Source organism: Phalacrocorax carbo, chromosome 15, assembly GCF_963921805.1.
Source record: "Phalacrocorax carbo chromosome 15, bPhaCar2.1, whole genome shotgun sequence".
In the NCBI taxonomy this organism is placed as follows: domain Eukaryota; kingdom Metazoa; phylum Chordata; class Aves; order Suliformes; family Phalacrocoracidae; genus Phalacrocorax; species Phalacrocorax carbo.
Genome location: NC_087527.1, coordinates 10,509,522 through 10,537,198, shown reverse-complemented (window position 1 = coordinate 10,537,198; position 27,677 = coordinate 10,509,522). Strand labels below are relative to the sequence as shown.

Here is a 27,677-nt window from a genome sequence, read left to right as displayed (position 1 = left end):
TGTTTTATCCTCTTCCCATATTTCAGTGCCCACTGAAGGTATAAATAAGAATTGCTGCTTGAGGAAAAATGTCAAACCTTGAGCTAGCCCGAGCTGGTATTAGATCTAATCAGGCTCTTCCCCACACAGAGGAGAGTCTAGTTTGGAGATTCTCATTCAGGTTCATGCACAAAAGAATTTGAGGAGAGCCTACTGTTTGACAGACAGAGCCAGAGCATTCACATGTGGCCAGGATATTGGTCCAACACCAAAACCAGATGCCAGCACAGCATTTGAGATAGTAATGATAAAATAATTTTTACATCATGTGGGTAATATGTGGGATTCTCACCATATTTTTTTTTCTTTTTAAAATATTGAAATCACTTATTAAGAAATAGAAAACATCCACACAGCCTTACCTAAAATGAACTCGTTTTTCTCCTCCAGCAATTTTGAATAAGTATGCATAAAATCCAGGTAATTCTTTGGTGTGACATGGTTGCTACGTCTCAGTTTCTGCAGAAACCTCTTGCTGAAATCCCCTACAGTTTCATGCACCATGACCATGTGCTCAATCACTGACTTGGAGCTCTCTGATGGGATGCGTCTGCTATTTCCTAAAATTCGGCAGAAGAAATAAAACATTTCAAAGGTTTTGGTGGGGTTTTTTAAGAGTCTGCCATTTACAGTCTGTCTTATGTACATATAAGTCAGGCACAAAAAGTCTTTTCTGGGGCAAAAAGCAAGACCAAGGCAGACTCAGAAGAGAGCCTTGACCTCCTGGTAGGCAGGCCACATTGTCCGCAGAGTTGGAAACCTGAATTTTAGCAATTTTAAAAATCTATTTGAGTAAGAAGTGTCCATCCAAAAACATTTTTCGACTGGGATTTTGCATCATCCTTTTAGACTCAGGGTAACAAGCACAATGGGAAATCAAATTATGAAATCTACAATAACTGAAAAGTAGAGAGTATATTGCTTAGGCTATCCCAAGGGTTAATGGGTTGAAATACTGACATTTTACATACCAACAAAGGATTGTGCAACTGCATACAAGGCCTGGGGGGGCCAGGGCAAGAACCAGTCAATCCCAGTGTTGTTGACAAGACCTTAAAATAAAAGGATAGTGTTATGTGAAAAATTCCTTTGTAAAACTAGACCCTAATCTGCCAGGCAGTCCAATGCTTAACTTTATTTGCATCAAGAATCTGCAGGATGTGTCTTATTTGACTCCTGATTAGCAACAATATTTAGCACTAAGTCAATGCCTCCATTTTGATAGTAAACAATCAACTTTGCACCTGTGTCCTGTTAACCCCATTGTACTATTCTTTGGGCTGTACTATTGTACCAGATGCAAGTCAAGAGCTGCAACAAAGTATTTTAATGCCCGGGTTAGGATTCCCACCCATACCCGTCTTTCATGTGTCTCTTCAGTCTCCCAGGACTCCTTTCAGCCACCTGCTGAAGCACAGCATCCATCAGGCTCAGGTGTTTTTCCTCTCAGTGGGTGTCCCCATCACCATGCTCTGTTTTGGCTTTGGATACAAAAATGTTTCTCTTACCACCACCCTAGTTTCATAATGATTTAATACCATGCGTTCTTCTGTAAACTACAGAAGAGAGGCTGCAGATATAGCCTATATATTTCTAGTTCAGTGAGGATGACCAATTGATTTCTATCTGTTCAGCTGGAAAATGAACTGATCTGGTAAATACTAATCAATAATACTTGCTGATATGTGGTAATTAACTGGAAAAAAATCATGCACTGCAAATCCCTAATCATGAAACCTGCTCTGCTTAGCTTTAGCTGCCCGACAGCTGAGTGTCCACTGGAGATTTTCTCTTGCCTGCAAACCTGTATTTCACAGGGAAGGGACTAAGCAGTGTGTACAGCTGATACCTGGGAAATTTCTGCACCATGTTCTCAGACCATCCCCAACTGGGGACATGCCCAGGACAACATGAAGGTTGCTTGCACATTTGTTTACAAAATATTGCCAGACACTCTCTTTAGCTGGGTTCACACCAGCTTTAGTAGCTTCATCTCCAATCTGACTTAGTATAGTGTCTTTTTCATCATCTGGAAAAAGGGCTGGCACCATTCCTGTAACATAAGGACAGAAGAATGCTAGTGAGAACAGCCAGTAAGAGAAAACCATATGGCTGGCGATACGGCAGACGAGAAACCAGAGTCACAAGTTTTAAACATAGTTCTACAAAAATTATTCTGGTGGTTTTGAATGAACTTATTAACCTCTCTGTGCTTCTCCTCCTCCCCTCAGCCCCCATGGAAAATAGACAGGCAGTACTTAGGATGATGCAAGGGGATTTAGAGGAAGAATTAATTCAGTTTTGTTTGCGCCTCAGCAACATATACAAAATGTCACAAGAACATAAAGTGATATTAACTCTGCAAAGAAAATCTTCATTAGTGTCTACAGAGCATCAGCTCACATTTTCATTCTCTCAATCACATGGCAAATATTGCATAAGTTACCTAATGACAGACATTAGCAGACCAGGAACAGGGAAAACTAGACCAAGGAAAGGGATAAGATTTAACACATCTGCTTTCAGATCAGACTGTGCAGGAACTTCTACAGAGAGGGTGGTCACACAGTGCCAGCTGCTGCTCATATTCAGCTGCTGCAAACACTAAAAGATATTAAACTACACTTTAGGAGATATATATATAAGCAGTTGCTGCAGTTCAGGTGAATGCTATTCAAAAGCCAATGGGACAAAACTTGGGTCTGTGGCCAAATGCAGCTGAAGTTATACCTCAAGTCTTGGAAGAAATCTGAGACTCCTGCAACATCGTGATCAGCATGAATTAACCCTATGGCCTTCCCAGATACATATAAATGACTGTAAGAAGATGCCAAAAAGCCATTATTAAGGCCAAGATCATTTCAGGTAGTACTGAAAGGTGTAACTAACTAAAGCAGCAGAGGACACAGGGTGAAACAGTAATAGCTGGATCAAGGGTACATTTGAGATTATGAGTCACAAGTAGATATTGAGCCAGAGTTAACTGAGGCTGCCTGTGCCACCTGAAGTTAACATGTTGTTGATGAGTTCCAGGAAACTCTCTTCTGCTACATGGGCATCTGTAAACAAGAAGACCATTGACTTGTTCTCAATACCCAGCTTCTGGTACAAATTTTTCAAATCTTCTCGGAAACTATTTTCTCCATATCCTCGACTCAAGATGATCTCAAATACCTAAGGATGCAAACATATACTGAGAAGACATAGGTGGACCCAAGACATGATGGTAACTCTGAATCTCAATTAGACTGGATCAAGGGTTTTGTTTGGCCCCTATCATCAGTAAATGTGTAAGTATAAAAAAATTATGCATGTCACTCTTTTTAAAAACTACATTTGTACAACCCTGCAGGATTGCATTTTCAAAATTGCTTTGTGTTCATCCTCCTTTTTGGTTCTTCCCTTCCAAGTCTCTGTAAAAGACTGAACGTACCTCTGAGAGAGGAACACTCCTTATCTGAAATATTACAGTATCAATCACAAGGTTCCTCAAGCAGCACTGGAGTGCTGCTGTAAGACAAGTAACAAAAGCAGTAGTTCGGGACTTAGTTATTCACCACCAAACCCATACTTGCTTTCTGTCCCCAGCGCCAAAACCCAGATTCAGGCACTATCAGCTTCCTGGCCAAGTCACCCACAGCCATCATCTTACACCTCCTGGCAACCACCTCACCTTGTTTTTCTCTCCACAGAGAAGAGATGATCTTATCTTGACTGACTTCCCTCCCCCTGCCCCCACCAATTTAATCCTGATCACAATATGGCTTTCCTTGTCTTGTTTCACTGCAAAGATGGAGGGTCACTAACTTCACATCCAGCTGTATAGGCAGCCAGTCTTGTTAGAGACTGCTTTCCTGAGCCTCCCACTCCTATGAGCAGGGCATGCCCACGATCCATCCGTATGACGCGATGTACATGGATTAAGTGCTCCAAAGCATCATCAAAAAGAACCAGATTCATTTTAATATTAACTTCATTATATTCCTCCAAAATCTCCTGCAAAGAAAGGTGGACCGAATGTTAATAGGAGCCCAATGAAACAATTAATAACATTAATAAAATAACAACCCATTTAGCAGCATTATTCCTTTCCCCTTCCTCAGAGGAAATAAACTATTGGAAAACACTGCTGACTCTGTAGCTGATCCTCAATTTTCCTTACTGCAGACCCCAAATGGGTAACGGTACACATAAAACACTATGTGCACACAGAAAGAGAACAGATTTCCTACTCTTGGAGGCAGGCTCCTGCCCATTCCTCAGGAACAGAGACAGAATCAGGCACAGTTCCAACCTAATACACACTACCTGAAACAGAGCTTTTGCTGCATCATAGTCTTGGACATCTTCATAAATACGAGGTTCTCCTTCATTCAGTGCCATTCTGAAATCTCCAAAAAGAATAGGATCCCGCATGGCCTGCTCCAAGTCATCTCTGAAATTCTCTTCAATCAGTTTTTTTATATGTCCTTGTACCTTTAAGGATATGCAGTGTGTCAGGCAACACAACAAAGTGGATGATTCTGAATTCAGTAACATGTAGAAGGGTGATAATGCAGATTCTTGCTCAAATACTGACTGATTTCAAGGGGATACTTATGTCACTAGAAGATCCAAAGGCCACAGCCTTGTATTGTGTTCTATATTTGATCCATAATGATCTAATAAGCGGTTCAAGAACCATTCAAGCCAATGGACTGCAGAAGTTTAAGATGGAAAAGAATAAGCCTGTTAAAAAAATACCTTCTCATATATTGGTGTAAATATTATATTAATAAACTGTCCTTCTCAGCATTCATAGATGTCTCGCCACCAAGTTTTCTCACAAATCTTGTAAGTCTGAATGAATGTACAAATTAAAGAAAAGTTGCAATATAATTTAGCTGGAAATGTATCCTTGTATGTTAGAGGAGAAAGTTCTAAGCAGAAAAATCTGAAGCTGCCTTAATCTACTTCTTCTCATCTAAGCAAGTTGCTTCACAAGTTGCTTATATGTAAGTAAACTTTACCCCAATTCCTCCACTAATTCTCAAGGTGTAAATTGGCGTCATTCTCCCTTGTGTTTTAAGATATAATTTGGAGCATTTTCCAGTTTGCATAACAGCCAAACTGAATCCATTGTTTAAGGACTTGGCTCTTATCCTTCTTTTTCCTACGTGACTGTATAGTCACATTCTGATACAATCTTTCCTAAAGGAAAATACTTACTTGAAGTGATTTCCTGAGTTTTTCCCTGCACTGCTCTTACACTTTGTCACCTAGGCCACTGCTAACCAATTTTCCTGGACAGGCAAACCCAGTAACACTTTGCATTCCTTCAGCAGACCTGCTCACTTAGTCTGCCACAGTCACTTCATTTTAGAAAAGTCCATGAGCCATGTTTTAAATTAATGGAGCAACGCAGTGGTTAGACAAGTCTGCAGTCTGACTGCAAGACCTGAGTGCAACAGTTCGTAAAGTTGCTGTTGCAAATTAGTTGCCATAGTAATAGTCAGTGACTACTAAAAATTGAAAGAAATTACTCACCAATGCTTTGTCTGCTTCATTAATCAGCCTGTCATGGAAAACCCTCAGGCACTCATTTCTCCAAACTCTCACCATCTGGGTCACTGTTTGAAACCTGAATTAACATCGAAATATCAGGCTGCACCAAATGAGCTGACATGATTCCTAAGGCCATGTGGTTAATAACACGGATCAAATTCTGGACGGAGGTTTTCTACTCTTTTTGGTTTTGTTCTTTTCATAATAACTAATTTGATTGCATTTTTACCTCTGGGTATCTTATTTAAGAAAGACTAATGCATCAGCATATCAAGAGTAAGATCACAATTTAGGATGTGATCTTTCTCATTGTGGCGAAGGTTTAATGAAAAGTGACCAAATGGGACTGATCCTGAGTACCAAATTACCTCATCTTCACCCAAATTCATCCAATACAAATATTTGTAGGACCACTGAAGACAATTTTTATATTCTTACCTCTCTGGAGTCGTAAGTATGAGTCCATTATAGACCCTGGAAAGATCCCGCAGGTTAAAAATGTAATGGAATTTGGAAGGAGTAGGGGGTAGGTCACAAATAATCATTTTATAAAGCTCCAAAGTACATGCAGTAATCTTGTCAGAGATGGTTGATATAGACTCACTAAACATCTGCAAACATGAGAAAGAACGGGTGTTTTCATGAGACTGCCCACAGAGAACTCAATCCTATTAAACATATTCTGCTTTCCAGCTTTTAAACCTGCTTGCTTTATTTCAAATAACTGAGGGTAAACATTTTCAGAAAGTCATATTCCTCTGTAGTATGAACATTCTGCAGTTAAATGATTTGGGCTGGCCTCATATTCACTCCTAAGTTTGCACAGTGCTGAAGGTAAGATCAAGTTCCATGCCTGGAATTTCCACAGCAATTCTACAGCAGGAAAAAGATAAACTGCAACTGCTGCTCTTTTCTTATATAATGTTGCAGGTTACTTGCTAGTAATGCAGTCTACTGCGTTATACTAAATTTTTCTCTGTCATTCAGTAAAGAATTTGCTGACCTTTGTGTATTTGGTTACAGGAACCATAACCAAATCGTTAACAGGTTTCAACCTATGAAAAACACCAGGTTTATAAATTAACTGCTGACTTGAACATTTACATATTATTCAAGAACTTATCAAAACAATGTAAACCCATTGAGACAGAGAAGAGGAAGGGAAAGGTCTGCGTGAGGTTCTAAATATAAGAAAGCCTGATAACAGAAGACTTCAGGTCTTGTGATAACACAGAAATAAATGTCTATTGAAAAATAATAAACCTGTTGAGCAATCCTTTAAAAAGTGAAATTACCGCAGTGTGGCCTTTCAGGATGGAGGCATAGATCAAATTCAGTGATTGGTCAGAAGGAAAAGGTATGTTAAAAACACTGAAGAGTGAGATGAATCGAGGGTCAACTTCATTTCGACCTCCTCCAGCTTTCCCCATGGCAGCAATAAAATCCAGGTCTCGAAGAATTTTACAGTTCATCTCCTTACCACGGTCATACAAGAAACCTTTTCCTAGCAGCAGCTTCAATAGGGCAATGGGTTGCTGTGTGCCATACTTGTCAACCTTTGTAATACAAAAGAGTCAAGATATTTAGAGCACAGTACATCAGCATGCCAATTATTGCCATAAACATGGAAATATTGTGCTCCATACTGAGGAGAACATTACAAGGAATAAGTGACACTTCCTAAAGGTCTAGCACTTATTGTGAACGTTCATTCCAATGTCTCCTATGGGAAAACTGCCTCTTTGAGATAAACTAAATGCACACATACTCTTTTGCCCCATTTGTAGAGAGAAAGGGATGGTTTCTACAATATATAACCTGCAGCCAACATCAGGCCAGAGAGATATGATTTTAACGGCATAAAGAAATGATCCAAGAGGATCTGTCTTATATATAGGACAAATATTGTAACAGACAGAAACACCCCCTACTGCACAAAAATCCAACTCTTCTGAAGTTCCTAAGCTGAAATCCCATTGTGCACTTACCATGAATCTCCTTGACTTGTGGTTCATTGGATCTGTGTATGAAGGGACCCCAAATGTTTCTATACTACCTTGCAAACTATTGGCCGCTTACCCTTGGCATATTCATATCATCCATAAACACAATGAGACGTTTTCCCATAGGAGGGCCATAAGTGTCTTTAGTTCGTTTCTCTACATTTGTCTCTAGGTTTCTCTGAACGTCCATTGATGTTGTACGAGAAGAAAAGTTAATTACTAGCAACAGCTGCAAAGAGGAGGAAATGGGTAAGCATGGATTTTTACCTGTTGTGTTTTCTTTTTAACTAAAGCATTTAAAAAATATCCTTTATATTAGACTGTCAGACATACAGGAAACACTTCTCTGGTCCATTTATTAATTTGAATTACAGATGACAAAAGTAATCCCATTCTTAGCACTTCGATAATACATATTTACTTTATAAAACTGAATCTGTACATGGTAGAAGAGAACAAAATATTGTTGATCCTGAAAGATTCTCAAACCATTCACACACTTTGGGTCTAAGCTTGCAGTCACATTACCAAAGTTAATATTTCTACTCACAGACTCAGGCTTGACAGTGTACATTTAACACAAGGACAGAGAATGAAGATGCATCTTTACAAAAAAGGCAAAATGCCTCATACATACATTAAGGTCTTTGTTCAGATTGTTTAGGAAGTTTTGTGTAGTTGCTGTTTTAGATGTACCCGATTCACCTACAAGAACAACTGGGCGTTTTATTTTTACCATCTGTTCTAGTAACCAAGTAGTGCGTGTTGTATCCACTGTAGGCACTGAAAAAGATCAATAATATGAGAGCAGGTTAAATTAAAATGCAGTACAGCTGGGGGATTTATATTTAGAGAAGTGCTTGATCAGACTCTCAAGGTATTAACATGCAGTTGCACAAAGACATAATCTGAAATATCAACTCGCTAACAATGTTGAAAGATAATTTTAATTGCCCAACCATCTCTTTTCAGCTTTTATCATTGGCATCTTTTCTCATATAGATGTATTAAAAAAGAAATTATCTTCCATATAGGAGGGTCATGGACTGGTTAAGCTCCATTTAATCCCTATTTCAAGGATATAATCAGGATTTATTTGGCTTCCAAGCATTTTCCCAGAAATCTAGAGATTAATTTTTTCTATGTGAATAGCCTGCCATTAGGAGCAACTTTAGAGATCACATAATCATCTCTTGTGTCAGTGAAGTTAACCTGTGCTTGCTGAAGTATTACTATAAAGTAACCTGCATTCATTTGTCCTTAACTATGAAAAGCACTTGTCACCATTATACAGAGCTTGAAGTAACAACCAGTAACAGCCTTAAGAATGTAATTTTTATCTATCAAGTACTTGAACCACAGGGCTGACATTTTTTTCTAGAGTTTCTGGTAGAGCAGACTGTGAATCTTCTGCTATTCTGGCTTGTAAAAGGCATTGATTGGTAGTTCCTAGTAAGCCTTATTAACCGAAACAAGCTTTTTATCCTTTCTTCATTTCTTTATTACACAGTGCTGTAAACATCAACTCTATTCCTGCTAAACTACTATGACAAGAACATTAAAGAAATTGATTCGTGCCATCACAAGAAACTGAACCTAAGTAGATAACCTTCCAGAAAGAGGATGTCTCATGTGAAGTGCCATGCACTCAGTGGTGGCACATTATAAATTAAAGGCATATCATCACTATATTTTATCTTACACTCACCTAGAATGTCAAGAAATTTCACTTGAGGCTTATGAATATATTCAGGAACAAGTTTCATCCAAGGTACCCACTTCTTTTGAAGTCCATCAAAATGAAAGTCATACAAAGTTGGCAGCTGACCTGCAAACCATTAAGCAACTGGAGGTTTTCTAGGACACGGAAATATTTCATAAGAAAATTGTCTGATTGAGAGGAAAGTGAAGGGTAAGATTCTGGACCAAGTCGGGCAACGCCATGTTCTGTTTACTTGGCATTTAACCCAGTAATACATCAACCAAATTCTCCTAGTCCAACACTTGGATCATACTATTGCTTTTTAAGCACCTTCCACTGGCTTTGCTTTCAAGTTTTATTTTTCCTTTCACTGTTTATCTCTTCAACTTGGCATAGAAAAGTACAGTTCTGTGAGGACAGACCAGTAGCTGAGAGTCATCTAGCATCAGTAGCTCTATACGGGTTTCAGTGATAGTCCTTCAGAGAGCATATTTTGCAGCCAGGATAGCTAGCTGGAAGGAAGATGGTGTTCTGTCTTCATGCAAACTAAGACTTATCTAATATAATCAATGGGATTCAGACTAAATTATAACAAGATCCTACCTGGCAGCTCCCCTGGCTTAGCCAGGATGTTGTCATCATGAACAACAGACATGCAGGAAATACGTTTAACATTTTCATCAAATTTCATTCTCCCAGCATCAATAAGAGCAGCACCTAAGGAGGAATACAAAGCTTCCAAGAAAAAACACTCCAGAACATCAGGATCATCAGGCTGTACAACTAGAGCTTCCAGCATCACAGTCAACTGCACCACCTGTTGTAAAACAAGACAGAAGTGTAAATAGACACATGAGGACTCTTAACATGTTTTCAGCTGTTTGAGTGTTTGCTGAGCTTTTGTCCTTACAGATGTATCTACTGAAATGAGTATCAATGACAGTAGAAGAGCACTGTTAGGAACTGATTGTTTCGTTTACTTCTTGGTACTCATCACTAGCTAATTGACATTTCAGCAAGAATTCTACTCCTGTGCTTTCTTTTTACTCTCTCCATTTCTCTTTTCAGATAAACTTTTCCAATCTTTATTCTTTATTCCTTACCATATTTAAATCTGTTTGAGGAACAATGGTCTTCAGCCTTTCTCCATGTCTGCCATCCACAGTTCCCTCTACAATCATATCAATAAGGTAGGGCACATATTTTTGAAAGAGACGATTCAATTCAATTCTCTCTTGCTGAGGAACGAAAAGGACAATAATTCAGCACACAGAAACCTCGAAAGATGATTTTTGACAGCAGAGCTCCCCATCAATATCTGGCTGACCAAGTACTATTGTTCTTGCAGGAATCACTTCTACCAGAGACAGGGTACAGTCACATGAAGAAATGTGAAGAAATGTGTTGTATGGACTAGTTTTTCAGCAGGTGAGGATTTGCATTCACCAGGTACCAGCAACTAAGTTGTCTTACTTCAACTCCCTGTGGACTTTAGTTTTGAATCTAAACATAAGAAACAAGGACCTAAGCAATCTCACTGTTAACTCTTTGGAGATCAGGTAAACTGATTTCTTGGTTCTTCACTTCTCAGAAATAACCAGAAGTCAGGAAAGCTAGGAACTCTCTTTAGCCCTCTGCTGCAGGCCTAGCAATTAGGTTAGTTGTCAGAAAATCAGACTGACTTTACAAAGTTTTTTTATTTTAACAGCTGTCTACAGTTCAATATTTAACATAGATACTCTCTGAACAAATGCAGAAATTCCCACCACATTTCCTCTTTCTTGGATCCACTTCTGCCAGTAGGGCTTATATTTCAGGTTTTTAGGATCTACAAAGACCATTCCACACCGGGATACCGTGGCAGGAGATGCATATTGTAAGTCACCAACCTATAAAATAATCATACAAGATAATCATACACTTAAACAAAGAACAGCCACAGTAACTGCTTTTCAGGCTTCGTAGACCCATCTGTGCCTAACCCTCCCCACATATTAAATGGTACACTCATTACTTACCTCAAACAACAAAGCACAGTGTGACTGAAGTCGAATCCGCTCCCCGTTTGCCAGGGTCAATAGTTTGTTGTCATCCATGACAGAATTCATGTTTTCAACCCAGAGAGCATCCACATCTCCATCAAACAGAATGTACCTGTGGATAGAGGAGCCAAGGGGCACTGCCAAATCCCTTTGATTTTACTAACTTATTTCAGAATTCAGGTGTGCCATCAATGGTGTCAATGTCAGTCCAGGTGTTTCGAATCCTCCCATTCATTTTAGATAATTGCATAGTTTCCATCCATCTCACTGAGGCTGGGAACTCAGAGAAGACAGAAAAACCTCCAGACACTTTCCATTTGTTTAGCTTTTTTTCCCCCAATAGTGGAGTATCAAATATTTAAAATAAAATAAATAAAATACTGATGTAAAACTCAGTATCTAAAATTCATTACAATGATTTCCAGCTGTCTACCTTCGCTCTTTCTTGTCAGTAGGCCTGTTGATATCCCGAAAAATGTTGGACAGGACTCCATCTGTCCAGTCCCGTGTGGTAGGGTCAAGGGTCCCATACAGCTCAATCACACTCATAGCTTTAGGGTTCAGTGTGAAAAGCTTTGTCAATAGTCCTAACCTAGAGATACAGCAAGAAAAGCAATATTAAAATGACACAATACCACCTCTGTTAACCCAAACAAATATCATGGTCAGCTGTTGATCTTGTCATGACTACACAGGGCTGAATAACGTAGTCTATGACATTTTACAACCAGATTTCCATGTATCAAATTCTATACTCACTTGTTTTGGGCCTGGCACAAAGCATTAATGACAACTGACTTGCCACCTCCAGTAGGTCCAACTACCATTGTAGTGTGACGAGTTAACATTGTCTCATACATCTGAACTACTTTATCCACCTGTAAATAAATATTGATTCAACAGACTGCTGTCCATAATTCTTCTGTGGAAAAGATCAGCAGCTGGTATATACGAGCTAAGCTTTCCTGGAGCCACTCCAGAGTGCAGCAATGCATATCCAGCCTAATATTTACAACAAAAACTCAAGCAATTAATGTTTTTTATACCTGGACTGGTAAAACAATATAACCCCCTTCTTCCAGCACTTGTTCTACAGCATCGTTGAAGTTAGGATAGCGGACTCGAGGGCAATCCAGGCCAGGAAACAGGTCAGAGATTAGGCCAAGAAAGAGAGATACATCTTCAAACACAAATTTAGGAAGATTCATGTCTCGCAGAGCTCTCATCAGTACAACTTCCTAGACAAAACATAGCGGAATCAACCTTTACCAAATAGCTAAACAATTATCTAACATGTAATAGCTTCAAACATATCTAAAAACTGTTGCCCAATTACTTTAGGACAACTTTGAGATTGTTTTCTTGGCATTAGTTACTAGTGGGGAAAAAAAGGTTATTTTGTAAGGCTTAAGCATAGCAATAGCTAAGAATAACACACTGCCTTTTTTCTACCATATTAACCAAATGTCAAATGGCTGGAGTGGCCCATACCACAGTCTCCCTGATTTGATGTTAAAATAACCAACTGTTTCATGCACATACCCAAGTTCTGTAGTCCCCTTGAGAGCATCATTTAGACCCCAACTTCCTGCCAACCTACAATGTGCATCTGTACTTAGCTTTATAGGAGAGTTTCCTTCAGCTCTCCCCCAGTTTTTAAGAAGAAAGTTGAATAAGAATTTCCCTAGGCAACTGGGTATCACAGCCATACATATAGAAATTAAAAATAGGAAAACCATAAAAAGCAATGCAATATCGAAAAACTTTCATTTGTAAGTATACTGTACTACTTGAGATACACAATTAACAACTGCATGACTGGAGCACTCTGTTCAAAAACCACTTTCGCTATTCATCCAGAGACATTCATCTGGCTATTTGCATCCTGGACTTAACAAGAAGTAAAATACCTCATTTTCTATAGATTTCCCTACTTTGACTTGAGTCACTTGATGGTAACTTGCTGGCAGAAGGCATGATGAAACTCAGTAAGAACAAAGTGAAACAATAAGACAAATAACACCAGTGCTCCTATTTCCAATGCAGACAAAGAACAACAGATGTGTGAACACATCCTCTTCCTAATGAAAAAGATGATCTGCCCAGGGTAACTAAGTAGTAAACCTACCTCACTGAGGTCTGCTGATCCTCTTTTCAGTTCTCCAGCCATCACCAACACTGACTTAAGGGCCCGCAGTCCAAAATCATAATGATGCTGTTTAGAAAGCTGTTCCTTTGCCAGCTTGTATAGCACTGTCATCTTTTTGGCAAGGATCTGTTTGAGATTTAAGTTAGAGGATCACAAATGTGCAAGTGACAACCTTACACTGGCCATGCATACATGGGTATGGGTAGCAATAAAATTTTCTTACCTTTGCCATAAGGAACCCTTCAGAAAAGAGCATGATTTCACAGATTTGCTGAAGATCTGGCACGATAACAACCACAGGCCTGAACAAAGCTTTTACAGACTCAGGGAGCTCAGTCCGGCCAGCATAACCAGGATTCATCGTAATAAAAATGCCCATACGGCTGTCAAGGGTAATTTCCTGTCCTTCAAACTAAAGGCATTAAGAAAACATTAGAACAATATGTATCTGGAATTTAAATAAGTAGTACTATTTGCTCGAAGAGAAAACCAGCAATACTGGGGCACCCACTTAAGACAACGTGTTAAAATATTTAGCTTTAGATAGTCATCCAGATACATTCATCCCACTGTTTGTAGCTTGGATATAAACATCAGGACATTTCACACTTCTCAATCAAATATTCTGTCTGAGGGTTTTGAATTCCAGTAAACATCAGCAAATAAAGAATCCACATCAAGTTACTCCTCTCTCTAACTACTATTATATTGTTATCCCATTTACTTACTATTATCCATTTAGCTTACTTTTATCCCACTTCACAAAGGAAGAACCTAGCAAAGTATTAGGAAATTGGCAAGGATTTAACATCTCTGAAACTGAGAGTACATAGTCTTCTGGAGTTTGAAATGTTCAGCATAAATGAATTACAGAAGAAGCCTTTGATCTAATGATGGGGTCTAACCCTGAATCTTGGCCTCAAAAACAACATCAGCCTTCACAATTACTCTTCTTTTTTAATGTTTACCTGAAATGTTTTCAACTGATTCATTAAAGCATTTCGAATAGTCTGAATCTGGGAAGAAATGACTGAAAGCACAGAAGCATCGATACGATTGAATTCATCAAAGCATCCCCATGCTCCACACTGGGCGAGACCAGAGAAAATCTTACCAACTGCCTAACAAGAACAACAAAAAAAAATCTCACCAATGAATATATACAACATTCATTGACAGCAAATTTTGGCGTACGCTAAAACTTTTAATAACTGAGTAAAACCTCTGTATATTTACAAATCCAGGAGCTAGCAGACTGTCATAAGGCCTTGCAAGTGCAGATTGCCCATCATGCACTTAAACACATATCATTTAGTCATTGCTTCCCTGCTTGAAAGCACCTGAAATTCCTTCAGAAATTCATTCAAAATAGACATTTTTTACTGTACTTCATTATCAATCAGCATGGTATCTCTAAGGGAGGCACGTATTCAGAAGTTCAGAATATGTCCTTATCCTGGGCACTAAAAAGAGCATTAACTGGCACTTTATCAGAGAACATAGTTCTTTAGCTCTTACTTTGAAATCCATGCCTTCTCCGCAGTTTGTCACTACACAAAGCAAGCCCAGTGCTTTGGCCAGATCCTTGGTTGTTTCTGTTTTCCCTGTACCTGCTGGCCCTGCTGGTGCTCCTCCCAAAAACATTGATAAAGCCTTCAGAGACAGACCAAAAATCAAAGCAAAACTTGGATTACATTTATATTAGGTTGGCAAAACCACAAATGAACCCTTGGGTACAAAAAAGCCTTAAATTTTATCTGTGAATGCATTCTACATTATCTTTGAGGCAATCAGGTTAGAAGGATATCACAACTGATTTCAAACATATTAGCATTCACATTGGCATCAAGGAGATAAAAGGAAGTGGCAATAAAGCTATTACGTGATTGCCTAGAAGTGTATTTTAAAAGGGCTTGTTAGTAAAAATCTCCTTGAACATATACCTGTGTGAGCGTAAGATAAATACGATCTGTAAGCGGGGTGATCACCAGACGTCCATTCAAACCCATATACTCATAACCATATGAAAATGTGCCCGTGCACTGCCGCACATGCAGTTCATCTGGCTCTCGGTCCCAGTAAAAACGCAGCTGGCTTTCCCACTCAAACTCCTGAGCCTGCAGAATGCTACACAAGAGAGACTTGCTCACATGAGGCAAAAGGCTGGAAATACAATTTAGGCATCTGGTATTTTCTCAGTAGAGTGGGGGGTGGTGTTTACCTGTCTCTTACAAAGGTATCAACAATGTCTCTGGCATGAACATCAATAATAAGAACAGTGTTGTATTTTTTCCTGTCATTTTTGCTCAAAGGCATTGTAATGCGAGTAACCAGGTCATCAATTTGCTTATGCATTTTTTTAGCATAAAGTTTCATTGCCTGTTTTTCTCCTTTCTTCACTTTCTGAAAGACGTCCTCTACTTCCCAGGTCCACCACACCTGAGTAGCAGCCAGCACCATCATGCCATGGTAGAGTAACATCCAATCAACTCTACAGGAAATACATACAGGGAGGGAGTCGGAGTTACTCTTTATTCTACATAAGTGATCGGGACCGAAGGAAAAAAAAAAAAAAGAAAAAAAAAAGAAGTTCCTCTATTTTTGCAACAACTACAACACAAGCCAAACTTTACAGAGACCTACAGAATTCTATCAAAGTGTGCTGTGGTATTTAAAAATCCTAGGAAATACTCTGATAGAAAAGCTGCCTGTTCCATGTGTAAAGATTGCCGAGTGGAACTGACAGTGAGAAAAACATACGGTGCACACAACACTAAAAATAAAAACTCAAGACTCGGGAAATTGGATACGGTAAGTAACACAGTTTTTTCCTGTTAGTTAAAATACTGCATAAGCATGTATTCATACCCCTCCACACACAGAAATACAGGCTAAATTGTGTAAAAATTAAATAATTAAGTCTTTATTTTTCTGTATTGCACAGGCTTATAATGACATATAAGGTATTTGCATTATACTTGACACTGATAGTTTCACCTGCTTCTGTCTTCACAGTATCGAAAAATAGCTTCCTTAGTAAGGAGTCTGTTCGTTCGTCTCATTTCTACGAGTACTGCTGTCATCCAGTTCTCCACTCTGCCTTCTGCAGCTACAGCCTGCCGGAACTCCATCACCTCCCCCTCAGCTGAAATCATGGCTGTTGCAATTTTCTTATCACTATCACCATCCTGAAACCTCAGGGAGGCTATGTTATCATACATCTGAAATGCACCAACAAAAAAATTCACTGGCATTTTAGAAACAAAGCTTCAAAGATGTAAGGGTACCTAGCTCCCATTTAATCTTGAAAGAAAATCTCCACGGACTCTAAAGAGAAATGGATCTGACTCATAAGTAATCAAATACAAATGCTGATATATAGCTCAGCAGCCCAACTGCAGAGTAAACAAGCAGATGATCTCGCCCAAATGATATTGATTTTTTTTTTCCTAGAAAATAAAGATCTATCAGAGCTACAAGAAGGTTCTTTAATGATTGATCATTCTGATGTATCTTGAATGTTCCTCTACCAATATTCTTCTAACTGCTGCTGGCCAGTATGAGAGCCAGGAGAGACTATCGATCAGATTTTAGTTATTCAGAAGCTTCTTCAAGATGCTGCCAGGATGGTCTTTGTATGCAATAAATAGTAGCACACCCTCAACAGCATGTACAGTATAGTCTGTCAAACTTTTTAAAGTACCTAAAAGCACAAGGCATTGTAGAAAGCCAGACATGGTACCTTTATCATGTGTTCCTGGACACAAAGCGGGTTACTGCTGCCAAGGATACTAAGCAACTCCTCATCAGATATAAAGAAAAATCTTGGGAAAGCATTTCGCTTGGAATCCAAATAATCATTCAAGCTTTTCTGACATTTCTCCAGCACATCATTTATATGATGGAGGTCTGAGAGACGATTTGGAATTTCACAGGATTTCTTTATTATTGGTTCTTTTACAGTTTCATCCATTATCTACACAGGGAGAGAAGAAAGTTTAGAAAATACCAAACAGCAATGGATTATATGAAATTATTTTTAACTAGTGACAAAGCACACAAGCAGCACAAGCAGTATAGGTTCTTAGAGAAGTGAATTACGGTTTTAAATATGGTTTCCTATTGCTGCCGTGCTGTACGAAAACATGGAGTTTGTATGCTTTCAAAGCTGGGAGCATGGAGGTACTACTGTTAAAGCAAGTGTAAGCAAGACAAGCCTGTATCCCAAGCATAAGCATATACCTGACTTTGCTCCTGTATACAGTGGTACTTCCAGTGAAGGACAAACATAGCATTTCAGAATCACAGCACTATCTCAGTTTTGCAGATGGGAAAACGAAAAGTAAGCCGTATTCATACTGGGAGTATGTGTCCAGAGTGGGAACAGTGGTGGTATACCAGGAAAGCCTTTTTAGCATGTATGTAGGCCCGCAGTCTATAGAAACACATCTATGCTTCTTATTATCATGGTAAATGTAAAAAGACGTATGCAATGAGAGGAAAGGGGGATTTTGCCTGCCCCATACTGCCAGCCAAGGATCACACCTCTCCCAGCTTAGCTAAATCAGGAGAATTCTTCTGTATATGACAGATGTGAAGTAAAACACGAGTTCCTGGGTTCCCCAATTTCATATTCAATTCATTATAACATACCATTTCCAGTGTTACAAATGACACAGAAGACTACAGCTAACTACGGACTGGAAGCAAAGTGCACTAAATAATCACGCTGATCACAAGTCAAGTCAGTTACTTGCCTTTTTAAACATCCTGTCTACGCTGTCAAATATTTTGGCTTCCTCTGGAAGCTGTGATCTGATATCTCCACCAATAAAGATGCTCTCCAGGTACATCCATTTTCTCTGAACCACCATCCAGATCTAAGAATCAAATGTTACCACCAAAGAAAAAAAACTACAACAGAAAAGCCTGATTATAAATAATAAACATTAATTATTTAGTCCAGCACTTTCCTCCCTACCTCAATTACTTCACCAATCAATGACAGAGTTTTTTCCCAGTGGTGAACAGTTGAAAGGAAAGGACCCACAAATCGACTGCCCAACACACTCTGAAGATTGACATTGTTGTCATCGAGAATCTCTAAAATTTCATCTACAGATCCCAGAATAAGGCCTCGCTTCTCAGTGCCTTTGAAGTACATCTGTACAGTGAATTTCAGGTGCTCCCATGTTTCTGCTATTTCCTTCACACCCTGCATGTGACCATAAAAAGATGAACGTTTCAGTCTTCAAAACTAGAGAACTATAATCTTAGCATAAAAATTAAATCAATTAATTCAGCAACTTTTTTGCACAGATTTTCTAACTCTGGTTTATAAAGAAGGGTCTATTTCAAAATATCATGATAGGAACAGAATGGATCTTTCTTTAGATCCTTTTTCCTAGCCTGAACTTGCTTATTGTAATAACGGAAATCCAATATACTGCTGCCAAAGCCAAGAGAGCTAGGATTCTGTGCCATGTGGTAGCTTATTAACAGAGCATTGATCTTAGCTGCCGTTGGTTACATCATGGCAGCTCTCTGAAGATGGCCGAACTTGCTGCCATGCCAATATAAAAATCTCAAATCAAACACAGACTGTTGTTATGATTTTTTGTTATGATTTTTTGCACTACCTTCTCAATGCTAAGTTCCTTAACAGCAGTTCCGACTATTTCACTGATAACATCTGAGTGTCTGTGAAGTTCCATAGCGAACATATTCTCCAAAGTGAATGTTTCTGTCGTCATTTTGAAACTTGTTCCTGTTCTCTCCATGAGGTCTTGCCAATGCCTGTTTTAAATTGACACATTAACAATTGTACCAACCACCATGATACAGTAAAAATGAAAACAACTGTAATTTAATATATAACAATGAAATCATGTTTAGCACTCTACTGTTTAAACAAGAACTAGTATTTTGACTACATCACGTATCTGAGTCATCATAGTTACCTAGCATGCTATTACCCAAGTTCATTAAGAAGAAAGTGAAGTTTCAAGCTTCAGGACATGGCACGACCCCAGTAACTGAAATTAAAAGTTCTAACAAAACAAACAAAATCTTCATCTATAGAAAACTGATTTAAACAAATCAAAGCAAACCTTTCTCTTAAAGCTTCATTTTTCAAATCAAGTAACAAAGGAATGGAGTCTTGAAATGCCTTCATTTTTGTTTCCAAGTGAAAGGCTACTGGCATACTGCGTACTTGTTTGGGCAGCTTTCGAAGAGCTTTAAGAAATCTTTCAATTCCTTCCTGAAGAAACTGGACATTGAGGTTTATCCAGAGTGTCTGAGACCATTCCTTTTTAGCTGCCTGGGAACAAGGTTATCAGGAGGAAAAAAGGCATACTTCCTTTTCGTTCTGACAAAAGAAAATATCTTTCCACTGCGGTAGGACCTAGAGACCACAGTCAGGATGCAGATGTAATTGCATTAACATTTTACAAACAGAGGAAGAGACAGGTTCATGTCCAGGCAGATTCATAGCCAAACACAACCAGTTATGGAAGAAATAATCAAAAGGAAATATGGAGAACAGGAAAAGCATTCTTAAGAGCATACTTTACAAGGCATTTTAATTCCAGAAAAATAAAACTTATTAAAAAATAGTTAAGATCATTTAAAGCCTGAGATACCCATTGTCACCCGTACACGTACTATATTCGAAAGTAGTTCCACTGAAATGATCAGGAGACTTGTTCAGTAAAATGCCACCCAATAATTATTAGGGGGGAGGGAGTCCTGCTCCTCTCTGATAAGAGTGTTTGGTCTACTATAGAGGCATTGTTAGTCCTGTACTAACATCACCAAAGTCATTTCATGGTGATAGTCAGTTGCAGGTCCCAGCTTATTTCATGCAAAGGCTTAGAACAGAGTTGATAGTAAGTAGAGGAGAATGCAGCCTCTTCATCTCTCCCCCACCTTTCCTGTATGTACGTGCATGAACACACGTGTGTCTGTGTATATGCCGTGCAATACTTACTCTTTGTAATTCATAAATTTCATAGATCTGCTTTAGACCTTTCATATCATTCTGTGCTTTCATTAAGTCAGGATATACTGTAACTGGCAAGTCAAAAAGTTTTTCAACACTGCCCAATTCCTGATGAATTTTTTCCAGTTTTTCCACTTCTTTTTCAAAAATGGCCATGAGTTCCAATCCTGGGAAAGGAGAGGAATTTTTCTAGATAAACAATCCCAGGGACCATGGAAAATAAGGCAGCATTTGCATATAGTCTGTAGAACTTACAGTACTAAGAATGTCACATTCCTGCTTGGGCAGTTTATATGATAATTAGGAAAGCACAGTTTTCCTGTTTCACATAAAATTTTAAGAATTGTCCTAAGAGTCATATTTTTAAGACATCGCTTTACACACATTAATCCATTTACCTTTATCAAGATTTTCTCCAACAGCGCCAGGCCCCTCGGTCATGAATTTATGGAAGAAATCTTCTGTCCCTTTTCTGTAGTCCTCAATTTGTTGCTGTGTAATCTAAAGAGAACAGTGTTTAAATAGTTTCCTTTCCATTTCTGTTTTTTTTTCAATATTAATTACAAATATTACCTTTGTGAATGTCCTTTTTATGCCTCCAAGGTTGTGATCAACTTCTGATGCTTCAAAGAAGAGAGTCTCCCACTTTTCCCTAATCTTGTTGGCCATCTCTTGCTCTTCTTTAGCTACCTAAAACAAAACAAGTAACATCTCTCACAAGAAAAAATTAGTCACAAGAAAGCGAGGAATATGTGCTCATGTTATAAATTTGAAAAACACAAAACTGGCATTGAAGTGATCTGAATCAGACTTAAACACATGCAATATGTCCATTTTAAAGTGGAGATACTGTTTCGAGAAGGGGATTTGGACTAGAAAATCTCTGGACATCCCTTCTAACCTCAACAATACTGCGATTCTGTAAAATATCTTAAAAGGAAAACATTTATTCATTCATTCACATGTGAGGCATTTGTGCCCCTGGCTCAAATCTGAAATGTTTTATGGGGCAAGGCATAACATGCGCTTACTGGAATATTGTACATTGCAAGAGTTCGGTATCTCTCCCAGATGTCCAAATATTTCAGTTCCACCTTGAAGGATATGCCTTTGATCTCCGCAATTGTGCCAAGGACAATTTTGAGATCTTCCAGGGAATCTGGAGGTCTCTTCAGACTCTGTGATAAGCTCTATAAAAAGAAAAAATAATTTCCAGATGCAGCACTGACAAGTAATTAGGCAGAATTATAATTATTATTCAAACACAAAACACAAGTAAATAACATGCAGATTCATTTTCATTTTCAGTCTATGTGATAAATATAACACACAAAAAACCAACAACAAAAAGTAAACCCCAGTACAGACGGGACCTTTTTGCTACAATAAAATAGAAGTTGCAAGCAGCAGTTTAAAAGCAACCTCAGAATTACCAGTATGAACCTTTCACCAGTACAGGAGTGAAGAAGTCCTGGGTTTTCATGTTACTACTCTATCCTGTTTCCCAGCTACAGAGAGGGACGGCTCACCTCTTTACGTATGACATACCAGAATACACCAGATGGTTTCAACCAATTTGGTGCATGGTTCAGATCATCACCTACAACTCAGTGCTAGCTGTATCAGACAACAGGAACCAAAAACACCCACCTGAATTTCCTCCTGAAGACTGAAGAGTTCCTCTCTTGCAGACTCATTAAGCAACTTTCCAAGTGACATCACCCAGCCTCTAGCATTCTCCTGCACTGTGTTGGCTAAAGCAGCCAGCTGAAGCCTGATAAATTGCTCATCTTTAATCAAAGGCTGTTGAGTCACTTCTTGAGCTACCTTCATATAGAATTGCAACTCTTCATCAAAGGTGATACAAGCAGGCTTTTCTGCAGCTAACCTCTCCATGACTATGCCTTTGTCTAGCTTCCACAGCAGGTGGTACCTCTTCCATTGGTTCAAATACTTGCTGAGAGAAGCCAGGAGTAAGTGGACGTTCTGAGTGATGAGAACAGCCTGTTCAATTATCAGAGGGTTCTGGGAGACATCACTGTAAAAGCTGAAAGTGATAACTTCATCTTCCTCGACATGCTGAGGAGGGCATTCAATACATGTACCATGCATCCATCGTACAAAATGCTAGAGTTTTCAAGACAGGATTGAAAAACAGTTACTCTGTAGAGAGTAATTTTAGTCAAATCATTCATCATTATTTAGGAGCTATGTAGGAGGTGGTGTGAATAATTTCTCAAATCAATTGTTTTTCTGACAGCAAGAAAAGATACGACATTTTCCCATAAACTTAAGAGTTAATTTCATACTAACAGAACCTTTCCATGCATTACTCAGTTTGCTTTTAAAATCTACACTGAGCAACAATACAGCATGACACAGAGAAAGGTATTAGATCAAGCAGGCTGGATGCAGCAGTCAATCAGAACAGCAAATCTGAGCACAGGAAGCACACTTAATCTAAATTTCTCCATCAGCACAGGGCAGGAACACTGCCACAATATTTGGCTTCTTTTCTGGAATGCAGTTCAGTGTGAACACACTTATGCAGGGAAATATTGCTAAACCTTTGCCAGCAAGCTAGATATTTTGTCTGCTGTAAACCTGCTGTCCTAGATGTGTCCTCAATGCCCTTCTCCCAACATTTTCTGAATTGTTTTTCTGCTGCTTTTGAAGAAAGCCGTAATATAGAGAAGGCTACTCACATTCCTTATTCCACCAGCTTATTAATGTATTAGAAAGCAACATCTGCAGTGCAATCTGAAAAGCATTTCCTTCTGATATATGCTGACTTATAGAACAAAGTCATGTTCTTACACTGGCAAAACTGATAAAAAGTAACAAGTAATTTTGCCTGAGTAGAAATTGCATGAAGCTTTATGGCAATTTTTTTCCTTTGTCATCCATTTGTAAAATTTGGACAGTCTTGTAAAATTAGAACAATGTACTGGCTATTTTGATTTCAAGATAAAGCGATATGAGTTTTCCCTTTGACATTTATGCTTGCTCAAACATAAAGCAAGATTAATTTATTATAATCACAAGCAAACTCTGGCAACAGGTAAACATCAAAAATCACCTTAGTGACCTCAACACAGTCTCGGATACATTGTACAGTCATTTTGTCAATCTCACTGGCATTAGGTTGCAAGATTATCTCGGGAACAGATAAAACAGCTTCTGTTTGGAACAGTGGCACATTTGCAAGAACAGCTGCATTAAAAGTCTGCAAATTCCTGGGAAAGTAAAAAAATCATGTCAAAGATAGTACTAACCAGGTGCTACAGCCCCGCCCCCACCCCCACCCCCGCCCGCCCGGAAATGCCCAATAGAGACTGCAATTATCAGGTATGAGCTTAGATATGTAAGCACATCTATCTGAAGTCAGTTACCACCAATTTCAGCTGGAAACACTGATGTGTATCAGAGCAAAATTGTCCCACTAATACTGATCTAATGCAAAAGCTTGGCTAGCTAAAAGAAGATATTGGAAGAAATGAATGGGGATAGCCTAGTGCAAAAGGACCCTGAAACTATGGTCAATTTCATTGCAAGGGTCCAGCCAAAAAAGACAAATTAAGTCAGCTAAACATGGACCAGATTACAAAGACATGGATCATGAGAAGAAGAGGTGGGGTGTAAGTTTTTACAACCCTGCAATGCTCTATCGTAATAATATCTTGCTTATATTACAAGCCTTTACAATATTTTGCTAGAGAAACCTCATTGCCCCAGCTGCTGCAGAACAGGTAAAGCAAAATCCATCAAACCTCTGTTCTTGTACTGGTGTCCCCAACATTACAGGGTTGCATCTGGCACCCAGACACCAAGTTCTCAAACTTGTATTCTTCAGTAAATCAAAACCTTAATTTTAAAAATAAACCAGGGATATGCAACCACACACACTGCAGAAAGTGTATCTTATTTCCCTCTTCTGCTAACAACATGCCAACATCCATTTTCTCAGAATTTGGGTTTCTCCTGTCCTTATCAGCTCTCCATTCTTCACAGGAAAAATCCAGTACAGACATAAATCTGTCTCAAACTTCAAATCACTGAGGTGTTCAAGCAGAATGTCAGTATACATACTGATCAACAGATCCAGAGAGACCCGAAGATGAAAGACTGAAAATCCATTAAAACAAACAATTTACTTACTTCAAAATTAACTGTGTCAACACCTGATAAATCCTATTTTCCCAGTATGCATAATAGGAAGTTAATTTTGAAGATTTTCCACTCTTTGTGTTGGCAACTCGTCCTTCCACTTTTATTAGCAATTGTGGAATGGCAGTATACTTTCTAACCATGTGTGCCACATCTTTTGCTCTTTCACACTTAACATACTCAAAAAAGTCTTTCACTGCTGCAAAAGATACAAAAAATAGCATTATTAGCTGCAGAAGGCCTAACAGACTTGCATACTGGAATAATTAGCCAGGCTTTATTTGTGAACATGAAATTGATCTTGTATATGGATAAAAAAGATCTTCAAATATTAACGCTTAATTTACTAATATTTCAGCCCTCTGATTTTATATGAATTCAATTATATAATATCAAGCATTAGATGTGAAAGTAACCTTTTTCAGACTTACAAAGCATCGGAAGAAATTTGGTCCACCACCCACTCACGTAAGTGACAGGGAGACCTGGGAGACAATCACCTCACTGCCATTTCCATCTGAGGAAACCAGTTCAGTTCAGATGGCCCAGAAGGCAGCTGACACTCCATGCAGATTGCAGCTCTAAGGCTACACTACTGCATACAAGAAGGATAAGGAAATCAAGGGAAAGCTAGGGGGAAAGTGATCAAAAGCCAGGTAGACACAAGTCAAATGATCTACTTGTATACTCAACTTTATGTTTCTCTCATTGACACCATCAGCTTTAGGATACTGAAGCTCTGCTTGTACTTCCTCTGTTACACCATGAAACACTACTGTAACTGGTTTAGGTAACAATTAAAAGGGTTGCTCTAATTAGCTAGAGATTTAGTTAGTAACTAAAAATGCAAAGTAGCAGACAGAGCAAAGTAAAACATCACAGAGCTTAGAAATGAAAATATAAAGACTTACTAGGAAGTTCATCACCATTTTTTGAAAGAGGAAACTTGAAGAGATTTGTTGATTCTATGAACAGAAGTTTGTTGCTTATGTCTTCAGAATAATTATGAATCTGATGGACAAGTGATTCAAACTTCCTGATGGCTTGTGTACATCGGACAATAAAGTCACCAATACCTTGAAATAGATCACAACCATTTGGGTTTTTTTCTTTTAACAAGTATTTCACCAATACATCAGAATTGCCACAACCAGATGTGTTTTATTCTGAGAACAAACTGATGCTCTGCAGAAAGTTAGATTAGATGATTTCTCACCTAATCCTTCATCTAGCTCCCTTACAGCTGTTATCTAAGGGTCTCTATCCATTTCCACTCAGTGTTTTAAATACAATAAAAACAAAAGAAGTACCTTCCTGGATCAGAGTCTGTCTAACCTACTATTCAGACTCTGACTATGGCAATAGGATGTACCATTTAGGGATATATTGCTGTCATATGACATAAAAAATAGAGTGCAGAACTGAAAAGATTTTTTAACTGAAAATCAGTATCTAAGGCCATTTTAAAACAGTATCTCCATTACCTAAGGAGTTCCAGCTGAGTCTTCTGTGCCCTGATTTGAATAGTCTCCAGAGTTCTTGAATATGGTCATCAAGAAGTTCGGTTTCTGCTTCATTCAGTGTTGCCATTAATTTGTGATAGTGATCCAGCATGTTTTTCAATCCATTTGTATAGCTAATGAGTGTAAGAAACACAACAACAACAACAACACATAGCAATTATGATTTTCTGGAAATACAGCTCTGAACTCAGATCAAAGAGCAGATCACGTCCATCATTCTGTTCAGACTTCCACAAAATTTGCTGAAATAACCACTGAATATGTATTGATTATAAATGCAGTTCATTTCCTATTGAAAACAAAAGAAAATGTTCATATATCTCCAATAGTAGCTAGACCAACCTCTCCCACCCTGAGTCAGAAAAAGTTTTTAAGACAACCTCAATATGAAGCACAGAAGCGAACTCAACAGGTGAATTTTAAAATCCAGTCAGGGCTCTTAACGGCATACCTGTGTGCTAAATGCCTGGGATAATTTGGGCAAAAGTGACTTATCCAAAGCTGCACAAGAAAAAAGTAGCAGTGAGTTTAAATGTGAGTTGAAATCTAAATGGCACTAACAATTCATTGCTAAACAAATTACTTAGCTTTTTTTTTTTTCCTCGGATTTGACAAGATGTTAATTTGTATGACATAGTCCTACAGGGATACAGACAGCACCAGAGAAAAGCATATTAGTGCAACATAGCCATTAGTAATTTTACCCTTAAAAAAAAGTCACTAAGAGCTCTCATATTTCCAAGATTTCATGCCACTGGGACCATTCTGGTCTGTAGTGAAATCACCTAAAACACTGCCATAAGTCTGTATGGGAGCAGATATTCTGTTACAGCCTTACCTAAGATATTTGTCTTCCTGTAATGCCACATATCTTGCTATTTCTGGGACTGGAAACCCTAGTTGTTCCATGTACTTTGTTTCAATGATAATCTCTTGGAGTATGGGAGAAAAATTCACTATGAAGTGGACACTTTTCTTCGTGGTAACAGACTCCTCTGTTACAGAGCTCTACAAAACAAGAAAGACCAGCAGAATGGAGAGGAACACCAAACCGTTACAAGGCAAGGAAAAGGTTAGCTCCTGGAGACATTTGATAAGACAGTAGGTAAAAGACAGAATGGCTGACAGTCAGAGCTTGTGGAAATGCCTTTAAAATTCAATAGCAACCTCAGCATTCTACTTTCAGAAATTACACTCAACTACTTCTTTGGTTAAAGCTCATTACAAGGAACAAACCAAATCACCTCTGTTTACATACTGCTGCAACCAGTTGCAACAGAAATCCCAGTGGAAGTTCATAGTCAGACAAATTTTAGCTAGAATAGGATTCTGCACCATCTCTGCTGGGAACCTACCTCTACCAAACTTCAGTCCAAGTTTTGTTGCACCATCCCAAAGATGGTGCACCAAAACAAAAAAATTAACAGGAATTACAGCACAGAAGATCATATAGAGAAACTATGAACACAGAAGATTTGCCAGGTCATTCAGCAGCTATGTCTTAC

General features: G+C 38.6%; 1 protein-coding gene across 1 annotated transcript in view; it reads right to left on the bottom strand.

Annotated features, from left to right (window-relative positions):
- The window catches only part of DNAH10 (dynein axonemal heavy chain 10), a 55,291-nt gene that overhangs the window by 18,302 nt on the left and 9,312 nt on the right, over window positions 1–27,677 (bottom strand). The window contains exons 13-53 of the mRNA XM_064466291.1: window positions 27,011–27,180; window positions 26,134–26,285; window positions 25,561–25,725; window positions 24,641–24,848; window positions 23,562–23,718; window positions 22,133–22,609; window positions 21,514–21,672; window positions 21,056–21,172; window positions 20,881–20,983; window positions 20,471–20,649; window positions 19,590–19,801; window positions 19,119–19,275; window positions 18,461–18,694; window positions 18,237–18,359; window positions 17,222–17,455; window positions 16,477–16,700; window positions 15,701–15,970; window positions 15,423–15,606; window positions 14,998–15,132; window positions 14,448–14,600; window positions 13,703–13,891; window positions 13,459–13,605; window positions 12,377–12,568; window positions 12,090–12,208; window positions 11,764–11,922; window positions 11,307–11,442; window positions 11,055–11,177; window positions 10,392–10,526; window positions 9,892–10,105; window positions 9,295–9,414; window positions 8,224–8,369; window positions 7,663–7,815; window positions 6,879–7,139; window positions 6,022–6,194; window positions 5,566–5,659; window positions 4,348–4,515; window positions 3,847–4,035; window positions 3,042–3,213; window positions 1,889–2,092; window positions 1,011–1,091; window positions 402–599 (exon numbers count right to left, since the gene is read on the bottom strand). Of these exons, the coding sequence (XP_064322361.1) occupies window positions 402–599; window positions 1,011–1,091; window positions 1,889–2,092; window positions 3,042–3,213; window positions 3,847–4,035; window positions 4,348–4,515; window positions 5,566–5,659; window positions 6,022–6,194; window positions 6,879–7,139; window positions 7,663–7,815; window positions 8,224–8,369; window positions 9,295–9,414; window positions 9,892–10,105; window positions 10,392–10,526; window positions 11,055–11,177; window positions 11,307–11,442; window positions 11,764–11,922; window positions 12,090–12,208; window positions 12,377–12,568; window positions 13,459–13,605; window positions 13,703–13,891; window positions 14,448–14,600; window positions 14,998–15,132; window positions 15,423–15,606; window positions 15,701–15,970; window positions 16,477–16,700; window positions 17,222–17,455; window positions 18,237–18,359; window positions 18,461–18,694; window positions 19,119–19,275; window positions 19,590–19,801; window positions 20,471–20,649; window positions 20,881–20,983; window positions 21,056–21,172; window positions 21,514–21,672; window positions 22,133–22,609; window positions 23,562–23,718; window positions 24,641–24,848; window positions 25,561–25,725; window positions 26,134–26,285; window positions 27,011–27,180 (7,186 nt within the window). The remainder of the gene's footprint in view (window positions 1–401; window positions 600–1,010; window positions 1,092–1,888; window positions 2,093–3,041; window positions 3,214–3,846; window positions 4,036–4,347; window positions 4,516–5,565; window positions 5,660–6,021; window positions 6,195–6,878; window positions 7,140–7,662; window positions 7,816–8,223; window positions 8,370–9,294; window positions 9,415–9,891; window positions 10,106–10,391; window positions 10,527–11,054; window positions 11,178–11,306; window positions 11,443–11,763; window positions 11,923–12,089; window positions 12,209–12,376; window positions 12,569–13,458; window positions 13,606–13,702; window positions 13,892–14,447; window positions 14,601–14,997; window positions 15,133–15,422; window positions 15,607–15,700; window positions 15,971–16,476; window positions 16,701–17,221; window positions 17,456–18,236; window positions 18,360–18,460; window positions 18,695–19,118; window positions 19,276–19,589; window positions 19,802–20,470; window positions 20,650–20,880; window positions 20,984–21,055; window positions 21,173–21,513; window positions 21,673–22,132; window positions 22,610–23,561; window positions 23,719–24,640; window positions 24,849–25,560; window positions 25,726–26,133; window positions 26,286–27,010; window positions 27,181–27,677) is intronic.